Source organism: Rutidosis leptorrhynchoides, chromosome 6, assembly GCF_046630445.1.
Source record: "Rutidosis leptorrhynchoides isolate AG116_Rl617_1_P2 chromosome 6, CSIRO_AGI_Rlap_v1, whole genome shotgun sequence".
Classification (NCBI taxonomy): Eukaryota; Viridiplantae; Streptophyta; class Magnoliopsida; order Asterales; family Asteraceae; genus Rutidosis; species Rutidosis leptorrhynchoides.
In genome coordinates this window covers 34,465,488-34,483,055 of record NC_092338.1, presented here as the reverse complement: position 1 = coordinate 34,483,055, position 17,568 = coordinate 34,465,488, and the positions used below count along the sequence as shown (strand labels likewise).

Genomic DNA, 17,568 nt, shown 5'->3' with positions numbered 1-17,568 from the left:
GATCAGCGGTAAAATTATCCGGTATGAACCAAATCCAACGGCTGTAAAATAATCCAGACGTAAAGAATATGAGAGAGAAAATAACAAAGCTTGAGCCTTCATTTCATTTCATTTCATACACAAAATCGTATCATTTTCATTTTTATTTTTATTTATTTACATTTCTCACAATCGGCACTTTCAATTGTTAAATTTCAGCTTCAACAACTTTCAAACCCGAACATTTGCGAACTTTAATCGGTTCCGATATTCATTTTTCATCAATTAATTAATTGATACTTATATAGATATAGATATCTATCTATATCTACTATATATACAGAACGCTGATATTGGGGATTTGTGATTTCCGTAAAACTTTCGTTGCGAAATCAAGGTATTTAAGGAGATTTTGGGTGTGGAGGAAGGTGTAATTGTAATTGTAAATTTGTATAATAATTGAAATTGAATAAATTTAGGGATAGGTGGTTATTTGTGTTTTTGAGGATATATGGGGTTAGAAGATGCAGATCCTGTAGATGATGTAGGTAAAGCTGCTGTTTCGATATCGTGTTCAGTTTGTCTTGAGGTTGTGATCGATAATGGAGATCGGTCGTGGGCGAAGCTTCAATGTGGTCATGAATTTCATCTAGGTTAGTATATTGTTTTGTTGTTGTTAATTGATTGATTAGTTAATTGATTTGAATTGATTGTAATTGAAAATTGATGTGTAGGAATTAGTTACCTTACTGTGAATTTAACTAATTGTTGGTGGTTATATGGTTTAAAGCATGGATTAATGGGGTATTGCTGCTAGTGATTGATTAGTTAAATGTGTTATGATGAGTTAATTTGCAGATGTGCTCAATTTGTATCAAACACTTGAAAATCCCTTGATTTTGAGCAAAGTTTCTGTTTTTAAACTGAATAATGTATTTTGTAGGTCAAGTATTGATTTTTTATTTTGGCTGTTTTCATTAAACCCTTATTCAATTGAACAAGTCCATTTGGTATTAATATTTGTGGAGTCTACTGGTCGTTGCAAGATTTTGTATCAGGTTGATGCGATAACACATTTTCTGAGATCATGTTCTCTTTGCACATCTGAGATCATTGTATGCTTATTGAAATCCGTTAATTATTTGTGAAGTTCCATATTGGCAATAGTTGAATGATTGATGGAAGTTATAAATCACTCTTATAGGTTTTTATTACCCTGCCTAGGTTGGTTCATCAGTAAATAATACTCCGTATGTTTTTTCTTGGAGTTCATCAGTTTTAAGTTTGAACATTGTCAACTTAAATTGCTTTTGCTAAATTCATTGAGTTCTAATGTGTCTCCTACGTTGGTAAATAAGAAAACCATAGCACACTCACTGCTGTTGCAAAAGACTTATTAATAGAAAGTTAGCATATACCTTTATATTACGAATGTGGTGGGAATTACAAAAATCACAGTTAAAATGTTAAACACGTGCTGTAACTGATGTAAAGTTAACGGTTAAAATCGGAAATTCTAGCTAAAAGTTATTGGATACATAAGAAGGTATAGATGCTTTGCAAGCCCCAATGCTTAAGTTTTGAATTATTTATTTGCACTATTATCGAAGACATGTTTTTAGGGGTTTCTGTGACATGCTTGTAATAATTGTGTAGAATTTGTGGAACTCATTTATGTGATTTTGCTTGTGTTGGCTGCAGATTGCATTGGGTCTGCATTTAATGCGAAGGGTGTGATGCAATGCCCCAACTGTAGGAAGATTGAGAAAGGTCAGTGGCTTTATGCGAATGGTTGCCGATCATATCCTGAGTTCAGTGTGGATGACTGGGCTCATGATGAAGATCTCTATGATTTAAGCTATTCTGACGCGGTAAGATGTCAAACAAAAAAAGAAAGTTATGTGTATATGTTGGTGTCTATTTTCAACAATTCTATATATACATGTAAAGCTATTCTACTAGTGATAAATATACTAAAAAGTGTAAACAAAGCGAGGTAATCGAGACTCGTACTATATATCCATCACTTGACCGCCTAAGCAATGTGTAACCAGAATCATAAGTTGTTCATCTATCTAATACATTAATTATAATATAGATTATGTATATTTAGGGCGGTTGACAGGTTACTTTATGACTACCTGTTGTCATTGTTTTGTTAATACAATTTCTTTGATATACTCATCTTTATTTAAAGGAAATCTTTTTTTTGTTCTGTTGATGAATAATCACGTTATTGTTGTCGTGAATAATCTGGTTGGAATTTAACTATTAGTTGTTACTATGATTATCTGATGTCAGAAGGTTGTTTGTAGTTGTGCTACCCATTTGTTAGGATTACTAAGATGTTGAGTTGAATACTACTCTATATCTGCTAATGCCTACCTTCATACATATTAATGTTAATGCTTGTTTTGTTGTTCGGATGTTGCCATTTTTAATTACCCTTTCTTTTTTGCAGTCGATGTGGTGCCCCTTTGGTGGATTTACCAGGCTTTCTGCTTCTTTTGAGTAAGCTTATTTACCCATATCTTATCACATCTTTATATCATTATTATCCGTCTTCTAAAATTTGAAGTACAAATCAGTTACATGTGCTTTTGTTTGACAAAGCATCTTAACATGGAAGACTTGTGACATGCTTGTAATAGCGAATGCCTGTCAATATCTATAACTTGGTGTCTTAGTATTGTATATATTTGGATGAGTAATGTACTAATGTTAATGTTATTTTATTGCATTAATTATTACAGTAATAAAGTAATTAATTAAACAATGGCAGCCCCATCATAAAAAAGCAATCTTGCGTCGACTTTTTTCAATTGATGTGGTACTGTTATAAAAAGTAATAGGGACTATTCGTCTGCAACTTGACACGTTGATGACAGTCTAGGTGTTTTAAAGCCAATTTCAGTGCAATGTTAAATCTTTTTTTTTTTTTTTGTATGTGTTTATGATATCATATCTGGTTCTTTTGATTTCGTTCCTCCTTGATTCATAAGCTCGCGCTTTTTATGTTTCTTTTTTTTACATAGATATTTTGCTGTCTTTTACTCCTAATCATACACATTTATGCGACACTAACGTCGTATTATTTCAATTTTTTCTTCCTTAACAGTGAAGCAGAATTTCCAACAACTGCGTGTAAGATTTTATTCCGTTTATACCACTTTAGTCTCAACTTTTTTCCAGATTTGATTAGAAATGAAAACTTCATCATTTTCCATTATCTTTGTTTCTTTTATTTTGTGTAGATCATGATCTTCTTGGACAGCATGCAGTCTTTACTGAACATACAGCCGTAACATCTGCCACTCACCTATGTCCATATGTCGCCTATGTTCAACCGGTTCACCCCTCATCGTCATCCTCAAATTCAAGTGCAAGTGTAGCTGAGGGTTCAACCTACAATAATCAATGGAACAGCCAATCAGCATCAAGTGACATGCCAAATTCTTATGGTTTACCCACCATGGATGTCCGTTATCACACCCTTTTTTCAACTTCAGGAAACCGTACTGAGCAACCCTCGATGCCATCTATCATGCCCCGAAGGCCTAATCCTGATATGCCAAGACCAGGCTCTTATGTGCATCAATTTGTCGTTGGCCAAAGGTAAAGCACCGTACTTGGCTGTTTTGCAGTAATCATTTTTCATGTTATACTTACATTCTCATCAACACGATTTTGGGCAACCCCACCTGACCTGTTTAGGTTTGTCATATGCCAGAGGATGACCGGCTTTAACCCGAACCTTTGACTAGTTACACAAGGTGTATTTCTGTAAAACATGGCTCATTCACTAAAAGGATCAAGCCGAATTCAACTGTCCGTGGTTGCGGCGGTTTGGTGACCAGCCCGTCCCGAGCCCGTCCCGATTCGAAGAAAAACGTTTAATAAGTCGGGCAATGGTCAAAAGTCGGGTCATAGTCGGTCAAAAGTCGACTTTTTGTTTGACATTGTTCTAGTGGTAACGAAAATCCATTAAAGATAAATTAATAAATACATTATTATAGAAACATTATAAAAAACCTACTCCCGTATAGGCGTATATCTTATTTAAACTAACGCCACATCATCTTATTTCCGAGTCTTTTATTTTTTTTTTTCTTTTTACAATTTTTATGTTTAAAATATTTATGAATGAAATATTTATATTTATAAGTCAACGTCGGTCAACGTCCATCTCGACCCGTCTCAACCGACTCGAACTTTCAAGGTCCTGACTTGCAATTGTCATATTTTTTCAGAAAGATATGTATAGATGTCTCAAATAAAAATCCATGAATCATTAACTCAATTTTTGTATATCTGTGTGGATCCACGAGAATCATATGGATCCTTAGTATAGGGATATAAGTATACGTCTATCTGCCTGCCCAGGCCACTTTTGCTGCATGCATACATGCTATCTCTTAATTATGTTTTGGGGTTCAAATGTGGAGGCTACCCAAGTATCTAACTTGTTTCTAGAAGGCCAGCAATATATAAAACTAATTTATAGGCTACCTGAATATGCATTTGATTCCCATTTTTACCAATTCGAAGCAAAAACATGACGAGAATCTATTAGAAGACGATCTACTCTCTTCACAAAATATATTGATGCATATTATAAGTTTATAACAAAGGGTAGCTTGATGGTTTGAGACAAGTTCAATCCCATCTCATAGGCTACATCTTTAGGGTCCTGCCCTCGAAAAAATTAGGGCTGTAAACGAGTCGAGCCGAGCCCGAACATTGTCATGCTCGAGCTTGGCTCGTTTAATTTTCATAAAGCTTGAGCTCGAGCTCGAGCTCGAGCTCGAGCTCGGCTCGGTTCTAGCCTAATATATTAAGCTCCAGCTCGGCTCGTCTGATATATTACAAGCTCGAGCTCGGCTCAAGCTCGACTCGTTAATGTATAATCATATTTTTCTTTATATAATTGAAATTTACTATATTTCTTTTTTATTGTTTTTGTAATTTTATCCATATATAATAAGATTTACATTTATTCTTCCTACTATTATTGTTACAATAGCAATTATTATAATCATATATATTATATTATTAAAATTAAATTATTTGATATTTTGATGTATATAATAAATGAAAAGCTCGTTTAGGCTCGCGAGCTTGTTCGAGCTCGAGATATGAAGCTCGAGCTCGTTTACTAAACGAGCTTTAAATAGAGTTCAAGCTCGGGCTCGAGCTCGTTTAGGCTCGGCTCGAATCGAACTTTGAACGATTCGAGCTCGAGTAGCTCGCAAGTAGCTTTGTTCATTTATAACCCTAGGAAAAAATGATTGTTACATATTGCAATATCTATGTTTAACCATAAAGAGTGTAATTTTTTGATTGCAACTTTATAGAGCGGCATAACAGGTATTGCACTTGCAAATTAGAACTTATTATATTATATTAATTTTCAATTTCAATGGGACTCTTTTCTCGGTTACAAATTTCCGGAGTGCATCTTATTGAATTCGTATCATATTAATTTTCAATTTCAATGGGACTCTTTTCTCAGTTACAAATTTCCGGAGTGTATCTTATTGAATTCGTAGACATGAAACCAAATACATACTTTGGTGGCCTATAAACTGCTCCTGATAGATGATTGACTTAATAAAACAAGTTATAATACTTGGGTAGGCTCCATATAGATTATACCGTTTTTTTGTTTACATTATATAATTCTAATACTTGGGTGTTTATAATCAAATATACACAGCCTCGGGCATCATCTTGTAGACTACACAAGTCCCTCACTAGAAGGGGCAATATTTCCCGTAAGTGTTGACTGTTGAGTACATTTTGGGTTTATTATCTAGTCATTTGGGGATTGATAAAAGGTTTAAATGTGCAAAAACTGTTATCATGATTTTTTTTGGTTGTGTTGACCCATAATTTTTTTTTTTTTTGTTTTGTTTTGTTTTTGTTTGCTTTTTACAAACTGTTATTGATTATGATTACCAAGTCTATGGGGTTGTTTACTTTTTTTCGGTATTAAGTTCTATTTTCATTTGCCTTTAAATAGGTAGGGGTAGGGGTGTCTGATTCTATGTCTCCTAGAAATCATTCTAGGTCTCCTAGAAACACATCAAATTTCAAATTAAGTGACAAAGAAACAGCCATTTTACTTACTGAATTAAGAGCTGTATAGAAACATATCATTAAGTAGAAAGCAAATAGGCCATGTTTTTGTTGGAAAAGCAAGGCTACCTAAAGAAAATGAAATTATTGGAAGTAAATCCGACCCATCTTTACAATTTATCTGTCTCTACCTCTCACTTAACCTGATTCTAGTGTTGACATGGATTCTAGAATTAGACTTATAAATATATTTCATAGTTAATCATGCATGTTCATTCGATGTTCTCCCTGTATATGATGTTTTGTTTACTTTGTGCAGTTCTACAGCTAGAGGTCCCACCTCACTTGGCACATCAATGGTTCATCCTCATCCTGGAAGTGCTGCACGGGCACGTGAGCGGAATCAAGCCCTTCAGGCCTATTTTCAACAACCTAGCAGTTTACCGGGCTTGCGCACCCCTATGGTATCTGGATCACGGAGATCCAACAGTCAGGCCCAAATGGGTCCGGTGGGCTCACCTACAGAGGTGTTTCGTAACGCTGGCGGCGGCATCTATCTCCGGCACCCATCATCAGGTTCATCAACTGCTAGAAGTGGGTTTCAAGAAGCAGAAAGCTCGATGCCAAATCAATATCACCATACATATGAAAGAGATCCACACTCAGGGCCAGGGTGGAGTTTTCATCAGGGTCAGGGTGGCGGCGGCGGCGGCTCTGGTGCTATGTTTAGACAGAGGCATGGTTCAGAAAGGACCCCTTCTCAAGGTCATTATTGGTCTTAAGTTTATTGCGGCTGTTGTTTTATGAACAAATTTTATGATGAGAAACTTAAACTTATTTGGTGAAGTCTTTAAGCATGTAAGTGTTGGACAAACAGTTGGAGGCTTAATTTGCTTCTGGTGTTTGCAAAGGCTTGATACTGTTTATTAATGGCCTTGAAATGAGTCCGTATATGTTGCGTTGTTGATTGGGTTGTGTAATGGACCAAACTTGAGCTTCCTTCCTTGTCTTGGAGATATGAAATAACCTTATTTGTGTTGAAAGAGATACAAATTTGCCTAATATTCATAAACTAGTTTTGCTTTAGCATGCATTATAATTTTAGGCTGGGTATATGGAGTAAATATTTTACTGATAACTTTTTTTGTCTTCAAAAATTTTAAGAAACTTGAATTAAACTTGAATTTTATGGTCAAGTCAGAAAACCACTCGAGTATACTGTCGGTTTCCAGCATCTTAAAGTATCTCGAACTTTACAAACACCGTAATTCTCATGATCAGTAGCATTTGATCACTATATCTTCTTTTGTGCTGGAAAATCGAAAGTATTCTCTGAATGTACTCTTTGACGAAACGAGTAATCCCATATATAAGCCATAACTAGCTCGGGTCTTTGGTGTAACAGCCGGTGCACTAGCTCATTAACTTATTATCGGCGTTGGACTCGAACCCAACTTTGAATGAATGTTATCCGCTGCAGCAAGCAACACAAGAAAATACTAAAGCATTTAACTAAGCGTACATGAATTTTTTTTTTTTTAGTATCCAAATCAAACTATTCAAAAATTAATTAAACACCCAATAACATGCAGGTGTGAACACGAGAAATGAGAAAGCATAATGATTTTTTAGCATCTCTAGTATAGAAAGCCAAAGAAAATTTTCAATTACACGGCATGCAACATGCGATATATATACATACATACGTAAAGTACTTTACCTATATCATTACAGATGACCAGCATTGTTTGTGATTTTCTTAGGTGAAAGATAAATTTTGTGGAATAAATTGATTTAAACACTATTTTGTGTCGAGAAAACTCGCGAACGAGGCTCGTTTCTCGCCGCTATTGTCTTTTGCAGCACGTCGCAAATAAGATGATTCCAAAGGTTCGACGTTTTAAGTTCTTTGCCACGAACAATTGCGGCAAGTTTGCGTGGGGCCACTCTTTCTTGAAAAAAAGAAAAAGGAAATCAAAAACCCTTTCGTGGCAACAGTGACGGATCTAAAAATGGTATTCAGTAGTCACTGGTTAATAATCCAAATTTTTTCTACTAAATGGTTTATTTCAATGGTGTCATAATAAAAATTACACTATCCACTGATGTCATTGGTTAATAACCTTAAAAAAATTTCCACTACATCGCGTATATCAGTGGTATCCCGTGCTAACACATGATATAGTAGCTCCGCCCCTGCGTGGCAACTATTGCGGTGATCTGCGTAGCTAATAAATAACCCATACGCCTTTTCTCGAGTTAGTTTTTTGCGGCGGAACTCGTCGCTAATAAATAACCTATACTTAATTACGAATTTCTCGAGTAAACAAAAAGAATTGTGGCAATATCTCGTCAGTGTCTCGCCACAATTAAAATTGGCAGAACATTTTCAACCTTTGACTAAAAGTAAATACATAGAAGATAGAATAGTACATTTGCGGCGATATCTCGTCAATGTCTCGCCGTAGTAGTGTTGTGGACCCAAAAGCTAGTAAAAAAGGTTCGATTTTTTTTTTGTCATTTAGTGGTATTATGTGAGGCGATGTGCGAGGGCCGCAAATACTTTGGGTTCGGTCATGAATGTATTACTCTTTGTTTACAGTGGTATATCTTGAGGTTATCCACTTTATAATACCTCTGTGAAGTATTGTAAAATATAATTTATTCATGTCATAGTCATATACCCTTCAAATCTTTTATCTAAAATATAAAAAGTTTTAATACGACTACAATAAGTACTATGGCACGATAACCATCATCATTATCCCTAATTCCCTATTGAAAGATACATAAAGCATTTCACTATTAACAGATATTTATTTATCATAGCCAAGTTTTACATAATACCTAGTAATAGAATGTATCGAGTGTGAACAAGGCAAGTATGAAAGCATACGAATTTGGAGCATCTATTGGTCTTACAAGGCAAATATTTATATTTAATTCGGTTATTATGTGACATTTAGGATTAAAAAAACTTATCCATACGTTGTCGAGTTTAATATTGATTTGTATATAGCTTTGCGGCCTTTGGTTCACTTGAGGTTCCAATAATATTGTTCAATGGATTTTTAAATAATTATAATTAAATTAATTAAATATTACAAAATACGTAGTAAAGTAAAATAAAAAAACAAGCAAGGAGTTAGTTCATCACTTCTTCAAGGGTCCTACACATTCCTATAAGTTAGAAGCAGATCGCTTGACGATTAATCACAAACACAATCTTGGTTCTTAGCCTTCTATAAGTTGTAACAAACAAATACTTCAACTCTTTTTATAAATTTACAGGAACAGTTGTTTCGAGCTAAAAAGTTCCAATTTTAGACATGGAATCAATCCAAGTGCAAGAAGAGATCACTTTAATACAGAAAGTCTGCGAGATCTATGACAAAATTTCGAAGCTTGAAACGCTCAAACCCTCGAAAGAAGTCGACACACTCTTCACTGAACTTGTCCACACATGTATCCCACATTCTACGATCAACATAGCCACTCTTCCACCCAACATTCAAGAGATAAGGTCTAAGCTCATTAGACTTTGTGGTGAGGCCGAGGGCCATCTTGAAGCGCATTTCTCCACAATTTTAGGTACTTTTGAAAAGCCTCTTCGTCATCTCAACGTGTTTCCTTACTACTCCAATTACCTTAATCTTAGCCGTTTGGAGTACAACATCCTCAATCAACACTATTCCACGTCAGCACAATCTCCCAAGCGCGTCGCATTTGTGGGGTCGGGCCCCTTACCTCTCACTTCCATTGTCTTGGCTTCTAATCATCTAAAGGAGACAACTTTTGACAACTATGACATTGACTCTTTCGCAAATTCGATGGCCTCTCGTCTAGTTTCGTCTGATCCTAATTTGTCCAAAAGAATGAGTTTCCACACTACGGATATAATGGATGTGACCGATGAATTGAAGGAGTATGATGTGGTTTTCTTGGCTGCACTTGTGGGGATGGATATTGATGACAAAGTTAAAGTTATCGAACATTTGGGTAAGTACATGGCGCCTGGTGCCATCCTTATGCTAAGGAGTGCGCATGGTGCTCGTGCTTTTCTTTATCCTGTGGTGGACCCTTGTGTCCTTAAAGGGTTTGATGTGCTCTCCATTTTCCATCCTGATGATGATGTTGTAAATTCTGTTGTGATCTCGCGTAAATTTACAGAGTCGGTGAACGTTGATCGCACTAATAATCGGCGTGATTTGGGGATTGGGTCTATCATGGCATCAAGTTGCAAGTATTGTGATTTCCAAGCTTTCAACAATCCCCTTGGCCAATGGAAAATGATTAATGAGTAAATACATGCCGTCAAGAGTTGTATTAATTACACTATTGCTGATATCTGTTATAAACTTGAATAACCATATGCGTAGCTGAAGGGTGTGTGACTAAATGTTTTTTGTCTTAACTTCCTATTATGTTACCAAAATTTAAGAAATAAAGGATCACGTATGTGGTGTTCAATGTGATATCCCTATGTATTACTAACACTTGTATGATGCTAAAGGAGATACAAAATGAACATTAGCTTAGCTTCTCTTCCTGCAGATATTCAATAAGTCGAAGCTCGATCCATTTGAAGGTTCTAAAGCATCCAACACTAGAACCACCCCTATATAAGTGGTTAAAAGTTAAAACTATACCTTTTCATCTTGAAAAACGTTAACAAAAGTTTTAGCTTTTGGTAATATGCTAGTTAATATATTTTTAGGGTAGTTTTTTGGTATATTGGTACAAGTCAGACTCAGACCCATATATTCGTAAACCAGGACAATGACTAATTTGAACCTCGCCAATTATATCCGAAGGCAAACAGAAGTTCCACTGAAAATATATGCTAGTGACTTTCAAACATTTGACGTCGTAAGAAAATCATGTTCAACGTATCAACCTCCAACTGTTGAATTATCAATACAATAGTAGCTAAGACAGACATGGAAGTGAGGAAAGAAAGCGTACAATCTTAAAAAAAACACAACAGAAACATCCAAAATCACATTCTAAGCATAGTAATTTAAGCTTGCTTTCTTCTTAGCCTGAACTTGGATGATTCCTTCGTTAAAGTCCTCATGGTTTACCTACAACAACAAAATCTATCTTCAGATTTCACTCGATAGCGTGGATGTCGTTTTTTAAAGTCAAACAGGCCGAATTAAATAGAATATTAAATAGAAGGAACAGGTCAACCAGGTAAAAAGTTGGCCAATGGAAAATTTTAACATAGTAAGCAGACCTGGTTTCAGTCTAGCAAAACATCTACTCTTATATATTTCAGGAACAATATACATAACCTTTAGTATTTATTACAGTAATTAACAAGTTATTTGTACTAGTACCTCTGTGGCGTCACGTCGAAGAGCTAACATGCCTGCTTCCACACAGACAGCTTTCAATTGTGCGCCATTGAAATCATCTGTAGACCGAGCCAGCTCTTCAAAGTTAACATCTGGGTGGACATTCATCTTACGAGAGTGTATCTGCATATTACAGAATGAATGTTAAAATTCAAAAAACATGATAAAGATAAACTAATGCATATAGGACTGACACCTAGTTTTGTAAAGGTATACCTGCATGATCCGGGCTCTTGCTTCTTCGGTAGGATGAGGAAACTCAATCTTACGATCCAAACGACCAGAACGCATCAGTGCAGGGTCCAAAATATCAGCACGATTTGTTGCTGCTATTACCTGCAATTTTATATTAGTTCTCTAAGTTGCAGAGTCATATTTAAAACGTCTTATCATCAACAGCCGGATTCATTGACCTTTTAGTAGCAACAAACTATACATAAAGTATGTCAGGTAGCAAGTCATATCAGGATTTTATTTGCTCTGGGTCAGCAAGGAAAAGATAATTAATTTAAAAAATGATTAATGTGTCAAATACGATTAAAACAGTTATATTGCTTTTGATTCTTTGAACAGGATGCTTAAGAAGGTCTTCTGTACTAAAAATACACTTGGGCTAACTTTCGACTTGTTTTCAATCAAACTACTTTTTCAATTTTGATTTATATATTAATTTTAATCCGTTTAGAGGCAAATCATAACTCAAATGGATCAAAGTTGCCACCTTTACTTTTAAAATTAACATTGATATTGAAAACGGTACCTTGATTCGCTCATCACTGCTGAAACCATCCAATTGATTAAGTAGTTCCAACATAGTTCGTTGCACTTCCCTATCCCCACTAACTTCACTGCACTCACACAAAACTTGTAACTAAGGTGTACGAACGAGCATGACATATACAATTGATTTAGTGGCATTGATAGGGAATATACTAGTGCAGAGATAAAAGTGTTATACGTACCTATCAAACCGTTTTGTACCGATGGCATCAATCTCGTCGATAAAGATAATACAAGGGGATTTCTCTTTGGCAAGTTGAAAAGCATCACGAACAAGTTTTGCACCATCACCAATAAACATCTACCAAAATCAAACATTAGCCGATCCATCACATAATCATTAGCATTACCAAATTAGAAAAGCAAAAAATTCATCCAAGCATTAGCACAAACCAAAGCATACCTGAACAAGCTGGGGTCCTGCAAGCTTCAAAAAAGTGGCATTTGTTTGTGCAGCACATGCACGGGCCATTAGGGTTTTCCCAGTTCCTGGTGGGCCATACAAAAGCACTCCTTTCGGTGGGCGAACCCCTAACTTTTGGAACTGCTCTTTATGAGTCATTGGCAAAACTATAGCCTCAACTAGCTCTTGAATCTGTCAAATAGCACAAATAAGATAATGGTTAGCTCAGCAGCGCAGGAAGGAATGTAGTTATTGTATAAAGATATAAAGCTTGCCTGTTTTTCAAGTCCTCCAATGTCATTGTAATCTTCAGTTGGTTTTTCATCGACCTCCATGGCCTTAACTCGAGAATCGTATTCAGACGGCAATGTGTCTAATATCAAGTAACTGTCCTTGTTCACACCAACCAAATCACCAGGTTTCAGCTTATCTGGATCCACAAGGCCAACCACTGGCAAGAAAATTGTCTGCATGATAAAAGCAGACTAGTTAAAGGTGGTAAAATGGGTAGGCCAGGTAAGTTGAGTAACGTGTCATAAGAGGTTCAGACTGAGACGGGTCATTATCAGCATGGGTCGGGTTAAATTGACATGTAAACACTAATTGCCCTACTTGACTAATAATCAAAAAAGTACTGCAGGTTACCTGACGCGTAGATGTTTTTAGCACAACACATTTACCCTTCCTTTGTGAGTCAAGATCGATATTAGCACCATCTTCCTCAGCTTCATCCTCGGGGTTCATCTCCAAAATCTGAAGCACCCAATTATACATTAGTTTATAAAATATAATTTTTACACATCTTGTTTCAAAATAGCAAATTTACCTAAATAGGTTACCAAAACGAACAAAAGCAAACACAATGACTCACATGTGATGTAGCACACATAAAATTCTTAATACACACACACAAAAGTAAACAAGCTTGATCACTATACCAAATCAAGCACATAAAAATTATACAACAAAATTTAGGGTTTTGCAACAACATGAACCAATCATAACAAATTCAACAAAATCAGAATACTAATGATAATCATAACCAAAGATAATTAGTACTATAAATACCTCAACAATGTTTCCAACCAAATAAGGAAGTTGCTTGTTCAATTTAATCTTCTCCTGATTCTCCTTAATTTTTTCTTTAAATGAATCCGATTCAAGGTTAGTCCTTTGCAATTCTTCCTGCTCATTCCATTCCACCACAAATTATAAGAACAGCAAGCTTCAGTTTATAATTTTACTTATTGATAAATATAAAATTAAAATTAGATCTGTGATTAAGTTAACCTTGAGGATACGAATCTCGTTATCGAGAAGACGAGAAGCTCTTTGTATATCTTCAATAGACATGGAAGCTAGCTGATCGTCTTCAAAGCTTGGATCTTCAGCCATCGGTGTCGCCATTTTTTGTTTGATGTTTTCACAGGGAAGAATAAAATTTGATTACCTTTGATTACTTTTTTTTATTTATAAGTCTGGCCTAATATGAGAGAAGGTTTCCGTCTTGGAGAGGAAGAAAGATACATAACTTCGGATCATTTTGTGTATTTCAGGTCGGGTCGGTCATTTGTTAGATTTTGTTTGGCCTGACCCGGCCCGGTCCGGCCCATTGGGCTATTTGATCCTATCGTGGTATAAATACGGATTTCTTTGAATGAAATTCAAAATTAGAATGTGTTCTTAATGGGAAAATCTTATAAATAGGTTTAATTTTGTCCATGATAAATAATGTAGATACCACTAGATGTAACCTTATTTTCAAATTTATTACGTATTTTAAGTTATTTATAGAATAATAAAGTGGAAAACATCAAAGCTTGAAAATCGAGTATAATCGAGACACTGAAAATCGATCATAATTAGAAAACTGAAAACCGATTAAAGCAGATATTAGTAAATATGATTATTTCTGCTGATTTTGTTAAAAACAAATGAACAAGTAACTGATAGGGATACCCACCGCCAGAATCAATGGCTACAAAAATGAAATCATCAAAGATATGAATTATGAAAGAAGAAAACCCTTGAGGTTGATGTAAAATGATCAAATTACCCTCAATTTTTTTTTTAAAAGGACACTTTACTTCAAGGGAACAGTAACAGCTATGCCTCTTACTATATTTATATAATTGTTGATTTCAAATTACATTAGACGTAGACGTTCGAATTGTTTATTACAATTTCAATAACTAGAATAATGTGGTATAATGTGAAGAAATAACGTAAGTGATAGTAGTGACACCAGTGTTGTAATCTCCTTATTTCTCTCCGAGATCTCGTTTTTGAAAGGCCGTCGAGACGAGATGTTCATCTCCCGAGATTTCTTGGTCAACGGGGTCAAACTTGATCAAAGCCATGATTTCTCGAATTTTATCGCTCATATCTCGAATTTTCTCATAAAATCTCGTAATTTTTCAGATTTTCTCTCCCATTTTTTGAATTTTCTTGTAAAATCTTGTATAAATGTAAAAAATACACACACACACACACACACACACATATATTATAAAAACTAAAAAGTCAATGTAAGTCAACGTCCGAAATCTCCCCGAGATGCCGAGATCTCTCCAAAAATATCTAAACGAGATCTCTCCGGGATCCGAGATCTCCAACCTTGAGTGATACTAGTGAAAAACTAAAAGTTGTATTTTAATTAATTTTATATTTATGCAATTTAATTTTAATATCATACAGAGTAAAAGTAAATTGTATTAACGAGGGCAAAAAAAAATGTGTGCTTTGCTGCGGGGTGATTTTAGTCGATTAATGATCGGTTAATTAAACGTTAAAAATGATTAACGGTTGGTTTATTGAACGTTTAAAAAATAAATGAATGAAAAATGAAGGTGAAGAAGGAAGTGTAAACAATTTAGTCGGTTAACGATCGTTTAATTGAACGGTTAGAAAAAAGGTTGATAGTTGATTTGTTGAACGTTTAAAAATCGATTAATGATTAGTTAGTTGAATGTTTAAAAAATAAAGAAATGAAAAACGAAGGCGGAAAAAATATAAAGAAGTAGTTAAAATATAATGGTAAAAAATGTATTTAAAATAAAAAGATTACGAAGTTACCCCCGAAGTTTAGGGCAATTACAATATTGTCATCGTAAATAGTAACTAAATCTCACCGAAGTTTGGCTTGAGTGATATTGTGTTCGAATTCAACTTGAGGTACTACCAACCCATGTTCGATTCTCACTTTAAGCAGAGAGTTTCCAACATTTGATGGTATTGCAAACATCAGTGCGATTTGAGAAGGTCTATGGGGGGTTCCCAACCTTCGATGGTACTGCCAACTTCGTCGCGAATTAGGTTTTCTCCAAACACGTGTGTGGGTGACATATGAGAGCATTCGATGTCAACATTGCCTTATAAATTTAAATTATAAATTTGTCTTTATATCAATTGAGAAATGTCCCTGAATTTTGAGTGTTTTGGTCATTTCACATACAAATTCTTTGGTGCGTGATATATAATCTTTTAATAAATATATTTGCATTTATTTTAATCATATATACTACATGCAATAGATTAGTGGGGAGGAGAACAAAAAATAAATAAAAAATAGATTAGTGGGGAGGAGAACAAAAAATAAATAAAAAATAGATTAGTGGGGAGGAGATGAGGAAATTTAATGTAGAGGGAATGTGATGTTATCGTGAACGTTCGGTTGCCCGTGGCGTTCTCCCGTCTCTTGTTGTGTCATTTAGGTAGTAGCTTTTGGTTTTAGATCCTCTTTTTGGTTTGTTTGTGGAGTTTTGTATGATGTCTTAGTTTTTCGTTTGTTTGGCCTTTGATGTCTTTGTGTTGTTCTTGTTTCGTGACTTCCTCTGTTCCATGAATGTCCTCATATTATTTATAAAGTTCTAGTTTTTTTGCAAGAAAAAAAAACATGCAATAGATTACTAACAATAATATATTATAAACTTAAATTGTAAATATATCTTTATATCAATTAACAAATGCCCCTCGGTTAATGTTAACGTCAGATCTTCTGATCATTTCACATACAAATATATAACTTTTAAAAAAAGGACTCTTAAATTTAAAAGACACCGTCACTTATTAACGATACACCACTATATATATATATTTTTTTTTTTGAAAAGCAAGGCATAATATATATAAAACTCAAAATCGAGTGTTTACAATACAAGGCGCCAATCAATAAGGAGATCGGCCCAGTCGAAAGCGAAAGTGACCCGTGTGCAGAGAGAGCACCCGAGCTACAAAATTACAAACTTATACACCACTATATATTTATTTTAAAATATTGTATATTATACTTGTATATTATACTGTATTATATACTGCGTAATACATCAAAGCACATTTATTTAGTAATGTATAGTTAAAAACGATAATCCACACACACTTTTTTTTTATCTGCGTAATACATCAAAGCACATTTATTTAGTAATGTATAGTTAAAAACGATAATCCACACACACTTTTTTTTTTATCATACTTATAATTATACCCATGGATTAATCTAGTAAATTTAACTTATATTATTATAGTTAAGTGTATAAATAAGAGTATAATAGTAAGTCAGTGTGTATTAATTGAAAATTTGTGTGTGAGGATCACCTTCCAGAACAATGATGCTAAAAATCACATGTAAAAACTCTAAGAATGCTCTCAATGGTGACATACTTCCTCTCTATAACTAGCTGTCACATCATCGCCACTTCATAGGACTAAGTCAACTAACATAAGACTAAACACTACCAACAATGACATATACTTCCTCAATGTTTTAATTTAAACTTTAAAATTACATTTTTATTAAATTTAAATTCAAACAACAATAAAATTGAAGTAAATTAAATTAAAAAATACACTGAAAATATAATTACATTAAATTTTAAAATTGTACTAAAATTATATAAAAAACTATTCTTCAACTTGATCTTCTTCATCTTCGTCATCGGGAATGTGTGAAGGCCCTGTTTCATCTTGGTT

At 34.6% G+C, this 17,568-nt stretch overlaps 3 protein-coding genes across 3 annotated transcripts; 2 read left to right on the top strand and 1 right to left on the bottom strand.

The window, feature by feature from the left end:
* Positions 1-318: 318 nt before the first annotated feature.
* LOC139852650 (E3 ubiquitin-protein ligase RFI2) lies at positions 319-7,119 on the top strand. The gene is made up of 6 exons (XM_071841963.1): positions 319-632; positions 1,681-1,850; positions 2,441-2,490; positions 3,098-3,123; positions 3,234-3,594; positions 6,377-7,119. The coding sequence occupies exons 1-6, from the start codon at positions 491-493 to the stop codon at positions 6,837-6,839; spliced, it is 1,212 nt and encodes a 403-aa protein (XP_071698064.1). The 5' UTR covers positions 319-490; the 3' UTR covers positions 6,840-7,119.
* A 2,267-nt stretch (positions 7,120-9,386) lies between these two features.
* Positions 9,387-10,361, top strand: LOC139853542 (nicotianamine synthase-like). Its single transcript, XM_071842930.1, has one exon. The coding sequence runs from the start codon at positions 9,387-9,389 to the stop codon at positions 10,359-10,361; it is 975 nt and encodes a 324-aa protein (XP_071699031.1).
* A 533-nt stretch (positions 10,362-10,894) lies between these two features.
* LOC139851639 (26S proteasome regulatory subunit 6A homolog A-like) lies at positions 10,895-14,091 on the bottom strand. Its single transcript, XM_071840733.1, has 10 exons — positions 13,891-14,091; positions 13,669-13,785; positions 13,246-13,353; positions 12,876-13,067; positions 12,601-12,792; positions 12,380-12,498; positions 12,178-12,265; positions 11,634-11,753; positions 11,400-11,540; positions 10,895-11,141 (listed from the first exon to the last, which is right to left on the bottom strand). Exons 1-10 carry the CDS (start codon positions 14,005-14,007, stop codon positions 11,064-11,066), a joined length of 1,272 nt encoding a protein of 423 aa, XP_071696834.1. The 5' UTR covers positions 14,008-14,091; the 3' UTR covers positions 10,895-11,063.
* Between the last annotated feature and the right edge of the window lie 3,477 nt (positions 14,092-17,568).

Bases quoted from the DNA above. Each gene is read 5' to 3' on its own strand.
- LOC139852650 (XM_071841963.1), top strand. From the start codon at position 491: ATGGGGTTAGAAGATGCAGATCCTGTAGATGATGTAGGTAAAGCTGCT. The intron at 633-1,680 runs GTTAGTATATTG...TGTTGGCTGCAG, and splicing joins TGGTCATGAATTTCATCTAG to ATTGCATTGGGTCTGCATTT. The intron at 1,851-2,440 runs GTAAGATGTCAA...TCTTTTTTGCAG, and splicing joins ATTTAAGCTATTCTGACGCG to TCGATGTGGTGCCCCTTTGG.
- LOC139853542 (XM_071842930.1), top strand. From the start codon at position 9,387: ATGGAATCAATCCAAGTGCAAGAAGAGATCACTTTAATACAGAAAGTC.
- LOC139851639 (XM_071840733.1), bottom strand. From the start codon at position 14,007: ATGGCGACACCGATGGCTGAAGATCCAAGCTTTGAAGACGATCAGCTA. The intron at 12,499-12,600 runs GTATGCTTTGGT...TGATTTTGGTAG, and splicing joins CAGGACCCCAGCTTGTTCAG to ATGTTTATTGGTGATGGTGC. The intron at 11,754-12,177 runs GTACCGTTTTCA...ATAAAATTGCAG, and splicing joins GCAGTGATGAGCGAATCAAG to GTAATAGCAGCAACAAATCG.